At 38.3% G+C, this 12,851-nt stretch overlaps 1 protein-coding gene across 2 annotated transcripts in view; it reads left to right on the forward strand.

Annotated features, from left to right (window-relative positions):
* Positions 1-12,851, forward strand: part of LOC126475087 (nucleoporin Nup188) — a 273,311-nt gene that overhangs the window by 190,360 nt on the left and 70,100 nt on the right. For both annotated transcript variants that reach the window (XM_050102653.1, XM_050102655.1), the window contains exons 18-19: positions 9,911-10,500; positions 11,555-11,712. In XM_050102653.1, coding sequence (XP_049958610.1) covers positions 9,911-10,500; positions 11,555-11,712 — 748 coding nt within the window. The remainder of the gene's footprint in view (positions 1-9,910; positions 10,501-11,554; positions 11,713-12,851) is intronic.

Below are 12,851 nucleotides of genomic sequence, written 5' to 3' on the forward strand. Positions count from 1 at the left end.
CTGAATTCTTGAATCCTGAAATTTTTGGTTTTGACCCAGGGTGCTTTCTGCCAAGGCCACTCTACTACAGATAATTTACTTCACCTGGTGTCAGATATATGAAAGACTTTTGCACGGTGTCAGCACCTTGTTGCAGTCTTCGTCAATCTGCATAAAGCTTATGATATCACATGACAGCACTATACCCTTGCCACTTGATATGAGTGGGGAATCTGTGGCCTACTCCTGATTTCTATCAGAAACATTCTTTCGTGTCATAATTTTCAGGTACAGGTTGGTGCCTCCATTAGCACTTGCCATCTGCAGGAGAATGGTGTTCCGCTGGGTTCTGTTTTGAATGTCCCTCTCTTGTTAGTGCTATCAATGGTCTGGTGGTGGCTGTCGTGCCTATGTTATCCTCCTCTTTGTATGCTGATGATTTTTGCTTTTATTTTTGTTTGTCCGCAATGGACATTGCTGAACGCAAACTGCAAGGAGCAATACACCAAGCACGGGCTTGGGCTCTCATTCCAGCTTCCATTTTCCAGCTTTCAAGACCTGCAATATGCACTTCTGTTGTCACCTCACAGTCCATCCCCATCCTCATACCTTGGAGGCCAATCCCTCAATTTGGCGGGCTCCCATCATTTTTTTGGAACTGGCCTCTGATGCCTGGTTGACATGGCTTCCCCATCTTCAAATAAAATGGACATGTTGGTCACACCTCAGGTTATGAGAGTCTCGCATGTGGCTCAGCACCACCTTCAACATTATAGATGCAGGTGCAACTGGCACCTGATGTCTTTTGGACTAGCCCCTTGATCAGCCTCGTAGGAGAGGCAGGGTTCCACTGTAACGGTTGTCCACCAACAAAGTTGGTCTCTTATGCGTTATGCATCCACTGCTCGCCGGAGCTCCTGAACTACCGTTTCCTCCTTCCAAATGTGGAGATCCACCTCCCTCAATGACGGCCCAAGTCTGGGGTTACGAGTGTATCAAGTCTCATTTTTCTGAACTACCTTTTCTCTCTCCATGCCTTACACCACCATGATGCGTCCCCCATTCATTGGTCTGTTTTGACCTATGATGATGACGAGATCTGAAAGACTCAGCTCCACCACCAATTCTTTTCATTCTCAATTGTCGGTTCCGTAGTAGTCTGTACTGATGGCTCAATGGATGCTGGTCACACTGGCTTTGCTTATATTCATGCAAGATATAATGAACTCTACTCTTTGCAGATAGTGGCAATATTTTCACTGCAGAATTGGTAGCCATCTTTTGTGCTCCTGAGCATATCCATTCCTGCACCAGTGAGTCCTTCCTCACCTGTAACAATCCCTTGAGCACTTGACAAGCTCTTGACGAGTGTTATCCTTGCCATCCCTTGGTCCTGACTACCCAGGATTCCCTTTTTGCCCTCTAGCAATGTGGACTCTCGGTGATATTTGTCTGGACCCCGGGTCATGTTGAGACCCTGAGGAATGAACTCGCTGACAGGCTATCCAAATTGGCTAGTGGCAGCCTGCCTCTTGAAATTGTTATTCCTGAACTGGACTTTCAGTCAGTGTTAGACCGTCATGTTCTGAGGATCTGCAACACGGAAGGGCATGGCAATAGAGGAGACCACAAACTTGATGAGGTCTTCCATGCAGGCTTCTTACAAGGACTCCGTTATCCTTTGCCGGCTGTGCATCGGCCATACTTGGCTTACTCATGGTTGTCTCCTTCGTCGCAAGGATCCGTCCCACTTTCATTGTGGCGCCCGATTAACGGTAGTCCAATTTTGCTGGGCTGTCCTAATCTAGCTGCGGCAGAATCTTAAATCTTCCTGACATGCTACGCTTGGTATTAGTGAACAGTGTCTCAGCAGCTGACCTGATTTTATGGTTTTTGTATAGGAGGTTTTTACCACTCTCTCTAAGGGAGGGCAATTCAGCCTTGTTGGCCCAATGCGGTGTTGGCAGGATGCGCTGTTGCCTCCTCTTCCCTGAACAGGCAGCAGCCGTCTGGGATTGGTGGTCTGCACAAGCCATTACCCTACCCACTCTGTTGCTCTTTTTCTCCCTTCTCGCATATTCTGTTGACATGGTGTTCTTCCTCTGTGGTCCTGCGTTTCTCTCACCCTGTTCGTATCGCTAGTCTTTTTAGGGTGATATTGGGTGGGGTGCTTGGTAAGTGGTGGCGGGTGTGTCCTCCATCACACTTTGTGCCTTTGGGGTTGCTCCCTGGACAGGACACCTTTCCCGCCTTTCTTCCTTTCCCCATTTTTCTTCTTCCTTGTTCATTTATCTATGCACTGTTGACTTCAGCAGACCTTGGGGTTTTCCTTCCTTGGGTTCCATGCACTAGGCCATTTTTTAATGTGTAGTTATGTTGATTTGCCTATTCCAGGTAGGAGGGACTGATGACCTTATAGTTTGATCTTAATCATTAAATCAGCCAACCAGTCATACCAAATTAGTGATTTTCTGTCTAAAACATTCAAGCAAGAGAATGGTGTCCATTGGAGAAGTGTTTAACCCAGTAGAGATAGCATTTTGGATTGCGAAAGGTGGAGCAAATTTGATTTGCAAAAAATCATAAGTTGTAGACCTTATCCCTCTTGTGCATTATCTGCCACCTTGAAAATATTGCTAAGAAATGCAAATTTTTTCGGATTTTTCTTCAGTAATTCACTTCCGGCACATTTTGTGTATAACATGCTGGAAAATTGAGAACAGATGCTATGACACAAAGCAGTAAAAATCTCTAAAAATATCAAGAAATAGGAAAAAGTTAGGTAGGTCAGTGGTTTTGCCTTAATAACTTTTTTTAACGCAGTTTTGTGCACAATGCATAATAGCAAATGATTTAGAGGATTTAATTTCCTTCACGTTTCATATAAAATATTTATAATTACTCCCTAACACAACAAGAAATTTTGAATTAACAATTTTTGTGAATGTGGACTTGAAACCAAAACACCATCCTCAGTCAGAAATTATATTCTTAGAATGTAATATTATCTTTAATCCATTATGTATGAAATAGACACTGATGTGACAAAAGCCATGGGCACCTGCTAATATTGTGTCAGACCACCTTTTGCCCATTGTTGTGCAGCAGCTCGACGTGGCATGGACTGAATGTGTTATTGGAAGTCCCCTGCAGAAATATTGAGCCATCCTGCCTCTGTAGCCGCTCATAATTGCGGAGTTGTGCAGGATTTTGTGCAGGAACCGACTTCTTGATTGTGTCCCATAAATGTTCAATGGGATTTGGGTGGCCAAATCATTTCCTCAAATTGTCCAGAATGTTCTTCAAACCAGTCACAAACAATTGTGGCTCGGTGACATTGTGCAGTGTCATCCATAAAAATTCCATCATTGTTTTAGAACATGAACTCCATAAATGGCTGCAAATGGTCTCTAAGTAATTGAACAATACCAGAGGATACTGCCCATTCCATGTAAACACAGCATACACCATTATGGAGCCACCACCATCTTACACAGTGCCTTGTTGACAACTTGGGCCCATGGCTTCGCGTGGTCTGCAGCACGCTTGAACCCTACCATCAGCTCTTGCCAACTGAAATCAGGACTTGTCTGACCAAGCCACAATTTTCCAGTCATCAAGGAGGCCAGCGTATGGTCACGAGCCCAGGAGAGGCGCTGCAAGGGATGTCACGATGTTAGCAAAGGCACTCGCTGTCATCTGCTGCCATAGCCCATTGATGCCAAATTTTGCGACACTATCCTAACGGATATGTTTGTCGTATGTCCCACATTGATTACTGCCATTATTTCATACAGTGATGCGTGTCTGTTAGCACTGACAACTCTATGCATATACCACTGCTCTTCATCATCATGTGAAGGCTGTCAGCAACTTGATTGTCCGTGGCAGGATGAAATGCCTGAAATTTGGTATTCTCACCACACTGCTGACACTGTGAATCTTGGAATATGGAATTCCCTAATAATTTTCAAAATGTAATGTCCCAATGGTCTAGTTCCAACTACCATTCCGCTATCAAACTCTGTTAATTGCCATCGTGCAGCCGTAATCATATCAGAAACCTTTTCATGCAAATCACCTGAGTACTAATGACAGTTGCTCCAACCCACACACTGTTATACCTCGTGTACATGATACTACCGCCATTTGTATATGTGCGTATCACTATCCCGTGACTTTTGTCGCATCAGTGTATACAAGTAGTTCATAAAATTCATGTAATTTCTGTAACTATTTTTGAAGAAGAAAAACACAAATTTTCAACACTTTCGCACATATTTACAGTTCAACAAAATACATTTAAAAATAGATCTTAAATTGTATTTTAGTTATACATACAGAATTTTAAGATAAAATTTTGTGTATTTCTTTGGTTTTTGTTCAGATGTAGTTGATGTGTACAATTTATCACTTTGAAAAATAGGCAGCTGATCATCTAGATCGTTTTCTTTGATGTTGAATTAACCTCTGGTCCATTACCACATGATATAAATCCACAAAGAACACATACAATGGAGCATTGAAGCACTGGTTTTTTGCAGCTGTATTTGTTGCCACAAGTGTTTTTGCATTGGCATGAAATAAAGTTCAGCATTGCCTGTGTATCTGGTTCATATTCGTTGTCATTGGAGTTGGAGCACCACTATCCTTTGTCCAGCCCCACTTGAGGGCATCTTTTTCATACACCACCCTTGTGGCTAAGTTCTATGTGCATGCCATTGAACTGTATCCCTTGCTGCAGGTAGGCGACCAAAATAAAATTTGGTATTTATAGCAGCTTTAGAAAAACAAAGGTATCACAACTCATCTACAGAAGTATTTGAGACACCTGCATAAAGTGCTACAAGGGAATTTTCAATTGCTTCCATGGTCTTCTCTTTCTCTGCAGCTGGATCTTTGAAAATGTAACATTTTTCAGTGGGAAGCATCACTCTCAAGTCTGATGCAAAATTTGGTTTTCTTCTGTCCAATCAGAGTGGAGATTGTATCGCATCCACTTATAACATGGAAAAGTGCCAATTACAGTTTACTGTTTGGTATCTGTGGAAACATGGTACCACCAAAGAGAACTTCTGCACAAGGTTGTAGCCTGGAAAGACAAGTTTTTTTCAGTTCTTTTTGTGTTCCTTTTATTTTCTTCTGTGACGTATCAATCAAAAACTACCATACCATTTTCACCATGATTTTGCTATATATAGGTCACAAATCAATTAAAAATAGCAGAAAAACATTTTCTCTGATTCCAGTGAACTCTGTGTAGGAGGTAGCCACCAGCTACATCATCACCTTTGCTCTTTCCCATTTCTAAGTTAGTTGGTAAGAGCATGAGGACAGAGTAAAATTTGGACTTTCTTTTTGAAAATGCCTTCCTCAAAAAAAAAAGTGTCAGTGAAAAGGGAATAAGTTTGTACTCAAAGTATTTTTTCAGATCGTCATCCGACTGTTTAGAGATGATCATCCTACAGAAAAGCATGAAAGGATCCAGAGCTAGTTTTCCTTTTTTCATGTTTATATGATTAACACCCATTGCCAGAGAAGCCATTGCATCTTAACATCGTAAATGCATGTTCTCAAATTTTCTGTTCACAATTCTATTCATTCTGTAGAATTAACCTCCCAGAATAGATGTTTTCATTTCTTTGCCCCCAATCACACTGTTATTTATTGACATTAAGTATTTAACAATTGGAAAAGCACTGTGACTGGAAAATCACTATGTTGGTATACTGAAGTCACTATTATTTCTGGCTATACGAGAACATCCACGTCTGTATGTTGTTCCGTAGTAGCCAATTCACGACTGCAGAAGTTCTCAGTTTCAACACAAGCATTTTATAATGCAGCTAAGACCAGCACCCAGCGAGTGAGAATGCGGTCCGTTATACATCATCCATGAGTCAGCCTACCAGAACTCTATATAGAAAAATGGTTCAAATGGCTCTGAGCACTATGGGACTTAACTGCTGAGGTCATCAGTCCTCTATATAGAGTTGCAATATCTTTGCTTTTCTAAAGTTGCTACAAATACCAAATTCGATTTGGTGTGACTACCTCCAACAAGGGATACAGTTCAATATCATGCATGTAGAACTTATCTGCAAGCTTAGTTATGGATGGCATATGAAGAAGATGCTTCCAAGTGGGGCTGGAAGAAGTATATTGGTGGTCTAACTCCAGTGACGATGAATAATGAACCAGATACACAGACATTGTTGAATGTGATTTCATGCTAATGTAAAAACACTTATGCAGCTGCAAAGAAAAAATAAATAAGTAAATAAATAAAAACAGAACATCAATGCTTCATTGTACTTACACATGTTCATTGGGATTTGGATAATATAAGCACCAGAAGAAGAATTCAGTATCGAAAAAGATAAGTTACATGATCCACTGCCAATTGGTTAAGTGATGCATTGTACACATCAGCCATATCAGAATGAAAATTCCAGAAATTAATGAATTTGTAACTTAAAATTTTGTATGTATTATTAAAACAAAATTTAAGCTCTATTTTTAAACTATATTTTGTTGAACTATAAGAATATGTAAAAGTGTTGAAAATTTGTGTTTTTTTTTCAAAAACACTAATTCCCCAAAAATTACATGAATCATGTGAACTAAATGTAGATATTGCATATGTAATGGTTTAAAGATGATATTAAATTCATGAATACTATTTTTGACTGAGTATAGTATTTTCAGTTTTGAGTCCACTTTCACTAAAATTGTTAATGCAACATTTCTCATTTGTATAAGGAGTAATTACAAATATTTTGTATGAATCTTGACGTAAATTAAATCCTCTGAAACACTGGTTGTTGTGTATTGTGCCCAAAACTGGCCTGAAAAAGAAGCTATTGAGGCAAAATCACTGACATGTCTAACTTTTTGTCATTCCTTGACATTTTTGCAGATTTTGACAGCTTTGTATCTCAGCAGATGTTCCATATTTTCCGGCATGTTGCATGTGAGACTTATAGGAAAGTCAACATTCTCTAAAATTGATACTAGCATATTTTCAACTAAAATGCACTGGAAGCAAGTTATGGAGGAAAATCTGAAAAAGTGCCATTTCTTAGCAGTTTATTCAAGATGGCGGAAACGCATAAGGCGAACAAGATCTAAATCTTGGATATTTCACAAGAGGATCAGTACATACAACATACCTAAAAATCAAAATTACACTACCTTTTATAATCCTACCCCTTTTCAGAACTATCTCTACTAGGCTACTTTTGTGTTCAGCGTTGATAGTAACTCTCTTTGGCAGCAACATAACAGTTGTGTGACTTGTAGTAATTTAGTCTGAGAACCTGAGCAGAACAAACCAGTTTAAAATTTTTGCAGATATAAGTGCCTTAGACATAGGTCTTGAGCAGCAGATAGGGAACATCTGCTCCAGTTTTACAAAGCTTCTATGAAAGCCTGACTAGATGTTGGCTGTTTGGTGTAAAGATCAGCAAGACCTACTTATCTTACATCCATTAGTGCTGTTTAGTGAAGAAATTTGTCTGACCACAGGTATCAGCTGCTGCACCACTGCCATCTTGCAGCAAACACTCATGACATATCAAACATGTAGGTCTCATTCTGTTCCATAATCATATGCATATCAAACTGTTGCTTGACCTTTGAGCAATAAGACATTTGGGACAGATACCAATTCTAATTCAGTGTTGAATTTATCTGCCAACCTGGGTACTGAAGAGGCCAAGAAACGCTTTAAATTTACTGAGATTCGGAATGGACAGCATTCCTAGGTATGTTTAGAGATTGCATTTCTAGGTATTTTTTTAACTCAACATTTTATAACCTTTTAAATGAGCACTACAATTACATTTCAGTTTTTGCAGCTGAGGACGATCATGGAGACACTTTTGACTTGTCTGTGGTTTTCTTTGAGCATATCCTCAAGATCTATTTACCAAATAAATTCACAGTAATTGATTTGGAGTAAAATGTGATTGTGAGGGCACTGGAATACATATGGCATATTCATATTAAGAAAGTCATCTTTCTTGATTGACTGTGCATTCTTCAATCTATGTAACACATTTACCCAACAGAAAAACAAGTCCAACGTACCCAGGAACCTTTCTTTGCCTGCAGAGGCTGGGGAAGGGAAAGGAGGTGTCATTTTCTGTGTATGAGACCACATGCGAATTCAGGGAAATGAAATAAGAGATTAGATAACAATGGAATGATGTACTTAAAGTACTGTGGTTTTATATACTGTCCTTTTATAAGTTATAGTCACTGTTGATGTATAGAGTTATGAGTTGGTGGAATGAATAGTGGCTGTAAGTGACAGCAGCTACAGAAGTCAACTTCTTGGCTGTGACATACTTCCCTTCCAACCACAGAGATGAGAAGAAATCCTTCTCACTTACCTGTGGGTGGGACATAGTCCAGAATGCATGGTTTCTAGCTCTAGTGAGAGGCCTCTTCAATAGGCAGTGCATGTGGCATACAGAATTCAGTAAGCCACACTTTAACTGAAAGAGGAAAGAGTCCTATCACCAAGTGATCTACCCTCCATTTTAATTGATGCCAAGACAAATGTGCTTTCAGTCCTAAGATTTTGCAAACTCCCCGGTCAGTTTCCTAAATTATTAAGAAGAGCGTCGAATGTGTTGTCAAGGTTATTGGCTCATCAAGGTTTTCTGTAAGCAGTGATCCACATTTTCATGAGTTGTTGTTTTAACATTCTCTTTGTACTCTGTCCAGATTTTTTGGTCAGTCTTCAAATTTACATCTTGCATGATTCTGTGATTGTGCCAATCGAGCCCGCATCTTGTGGTCGTGCGGTAGCGTTCTCGCTTCCCACGCCCGGGTTCCCGGGTTCGATTCCCGGCGGGGTCAGGGATTTTCTCTGCCTCGTGATGGCTGGGTGTTGTGTGCTGTCCTTAGGTTAGTTAGGTTTAAGTAGTTCTAAGTTCTAGGGGACTGATGACCATAGATGTTAAGTCCCATAGTGCTCAGAGCCATTTGAACCATTTGTGCCAATCGACCCAGGAGGGTTCCTAAATTTTTTTTATTTTTTAAGTTTTACATATTGAGTCACATTTCTCTTGGATTATTTTAGCAAGTGTGCTGATAACCTTCTCATTCAGCTATTTATATGCACAATAAAGATGCCACATTCTTCTCTACAGGTCTCTCCCAGTACAATCAGCAGAGATCTGTCCTCATACAGATGTTTATGTATTGTAAAATATCAGTTTCATAAAACTGGTACAGTCTATAAAAGCCCCCACTAATACAATGTGTTCTATTTTTCAAAGGTTTGACATAAATATGATGGTGGGCTAGCTTGGTTCACTTGAAAATTATGTACACTTGTTGTGTACTCTTTGATTAAACATTTACTATCAAACACTGCACTTAAAGAAGATTTTCTATAAATTATTTAGATCACTCATATTTGGATATAGTTTCCTGTAAAACTAAAATCACTGGCGTTTTTAGTACTAATTAATTCCACTCAGTTTGTCATAAGAAAATTTGAATTTGTTAACAACTTGTTTATGCAGGGGTCCTAATGTGATGTTTACAGAATTCATGTAACTTCAGTCTAGAATAAGCATTCTGTCACTTAATGAAAGTTCACCCTGATTGACTCTCAGGTGCAACTAGCACATTTAGGAGTGCATAGTTTTCCACCAAGGGGTCACAAGAATTAAGAAGTTAAATCTCAGAAGAACCAGATAAGTGGATAATTTTCCAAATAAGTTTCTGTGAAATAACAAATTTTGCCAAGCGGGTCCCACACCTTCAGGTTTCAAAAGAAATAAGTGGAGGGAGGATGTCACAGTCCTTTGCCCTTTATAAACTACTTCCTTACTAATGAAATCACACCTCCATTATTTTTTGTATGCATTATTTTTGTAGTAACAGTACAATAATTTGTTTAATTTATTTTCAGTGTATATCATCTTTGCTTGTGGAGAGCCTAGAACCAAAATGGAACATTGGTTTGAATAAAGCAATATTTGGAATAGCTGCTGAGAAACACCATAATGTTGGCAACATCGAAGAGTGTGAAGAACATGGATTACGAAGTGCAAGTGATGCCCAACCAGGCTCTTCAGCAGTCAACAAAACAGTTTCTCCTGGCAAAAGAAAGCCTGAGGACACCACATCAACTAGTGGAATCACTCCTGGAGCAGAAAGAAGTGGGAAAAGAGCAATGACAGATAACGCTGACAACTCACAAAGTAGTAAAAGTAAATTAGTGCCACAGACTCGTAGAAAGGCTATTGAAAACAATATTTATAAAAAGAAGCAAACAGGAGTTAGTTTGGATATGGATGAAAAGATAAAGCTCCTCACATCATGGAAGCAATTTCTTGCCATGGTTCTAAAACATGCAGAAATATCAATGTCTGCATATCAGAAGGAGTTATTGTCACATGATTTAATGAGTGTTTTACAACTGGAGGTGGGAAATGATGATGCACGGCTGTTTACTATTTTGGCGGAAGCGTATCTGCTTGTAGTTAATGAGTGGCATTGGTGAGGAAACTATTTTATATCTATGAGCTTTGTATCTGCACTTAGGTGGTCAGTTATAAACTACTTACTTCTTTCTTTCCTTCTTTCTTTCTTTCCTTCTGGTTTCAAAATAGAGTGACTGACTGAAATATCTGCTTATTTCTTTCTTACTCTCTTGTTTTAAATTATGTGACTAACTGAAACATCACCAAATTTGAGCTTAAAACATTGATCATATGTTTTACTGTGTGTAGTAAAAAGAAAGTCCAATTTTTAAATTATGTAGTTGAGCTACACCAATGAGGGAATGTAGCTCTTTCTAATTACATATTCCATACAAATGCACATGAGATGATTATGACAGAAATCTGTTAGTGTAGACACCAAAAAAGTGATTAGTAAAGAGAGTGAGTCAAATTAGTAGACACAGGAGGTTTTTTTTAATTGACATGACATTAATTACTAGTCCATGTCACATGCACCTGTTTGTTCAAAGCTGTTAAAGTTAAGTGATATAATTCTTTGAAGATTAAGTAACACTCAGACAAGAAGAAAGTGCTGTATATAACTCATAAAAATGTTCAATTTGTCTGAATTAGAAAATTGAGGTGGTGTCGTGTATAAAAGAATTGGGACAGAATTCATTATAAACAATTGATGTGTAAGTGTACTTAAGCACTTACATAGTAAACAGAAAATTTATTATATTGATACCAATTGTTGTTCCTTTTTTCCTCTCCTCCTATGATTCTGTGTTTTATCTTTGTGGCATGTCTTACAGAAAGTGCTTTCAATTTCTTGATTTATGACATTCATGTAACTGGTACTGCATCTGGAGATTACTTGCCATATACGCTAGTTAAATCTATTATGAACAAAAAGTTGTCTCTTTGTAAAAGCAATTTTTTCATCTAGTTACTTACCTTTTCAAACAGCTGTATATATTTTTGCTTTCATAGTTTAGGTGATTATGCCACTTGCATGTAATTCTCCCTGTGTATCTTAGAAAAAGAAGCAAATGTGTTCTTAATTATGAGTAGTGTTCTGGTTAACAAAAAAACTATTCAATTTTCAGCACATGCCACTGCAATAAAGAACTTACAAAAGTGCAGTTAATGAATCTGCTTCAGTACCTAGTTGTTTCATATTCAGTCATGACACAAAATGTACGAGAACTTATATTGACATTGTGCATCCAGTTGTATGGAAGGTGTAGTAAGCAACTCCAAGAAGGCAAGTAAAATTATTTTATTTAATGGATACTGAGTAACTATGTTATTCTGAAATTTTAGGAAAAATCCTTATAATATTGATTACTTATTGCGGCAGATGAATCGTACCAAACTCAAGTGCTAACTTACACAGACTAGACATATTCCCAAAAGGACACACAGTGACCATCTTGTAATTTTATATTTTTGTTCTCAGTATTAAATATTTCTGCTTCAAATAATAGGTCAAAATAGGTAGTAATACAATTTATATGGCCTGTGGCTGATATATGAAGTTAGAATTTTTTTTCAAATGCTAGGATTTTCGATAAACAATTAATTGAATCCAAATATAATGAATAAAAACTACAGAAACTAGACTACATGAATTTGTAGTCAAATATCTTGTACCATTTTTGCCTGATTTGCCACCATTTAGAGGACTAACTTTTGAAATATGTTTTAACAATTCCTATTTCAGAATATATTATGTAAGAATTCAGTTATGTCACAAAAGTACAATATTAGTTTTCAAATGACACTTTACAAAGGAAAATCTAGTAGTGCTGTCACAGTTTAACTATCACATCACTATATTACGGATATTAGTGTCAGTGACATTGAGAAACAGCTGAAATCTCTGGAATTGAGCAACTCCCCACTGATGCTGAGAAACAGCCAAAATCTATGACAGAACAAGGCCTCAGGAACCAATGGACTCCCTGTAAGATTCTATAAATAATTTGTATGAGAGTTAATGACTCTTTTAACCATTATATACCATAGTTCATGAGAACAAATAATCTATGACCTGTAGTTGGAACAAGCACAGGTCTCTTATGTGTGTGTGCAGGAAAGGTTGAAGAAGTGTTTCACAAATTAGCTGACCAAGATCAGTGTCAACCATTTGTTATAGAATAGTTATTGATAATATAATGTAAATGTATCTAAAAACAAAGATGATGTAACTTACCAAACGAAAGCGTTGATATGTTGATAGACACAAACAAACACAAACACACACACAAAATTCAAGCTTTCGCAACCCACGGTTGCTTCATCAGGAAAAAGGGAAGGAGAGGGAAAGACATAAGGATGTGGGTTTTAAGGGAGAGGGTAAGAAGTCATTCCAATCCCGGGAGCGGAAAGACTTACCTTAGT

Source organism: Schistocerca serialis, chromosome 4, assembly GCF_023864345.2.
Source record: "Schistocerca serialis cubense isolate TAMUIC-IGC-003099 chromosome 4, iqSchSeri2.2, whole genome shotgun sequence".
NCBI classification, from domain to species: Eukaryota; Metazoa; Arthropoda; class Insecta; order Orthoptera; family Acrididae; genus Schistocerca; species Schistocerca serialis.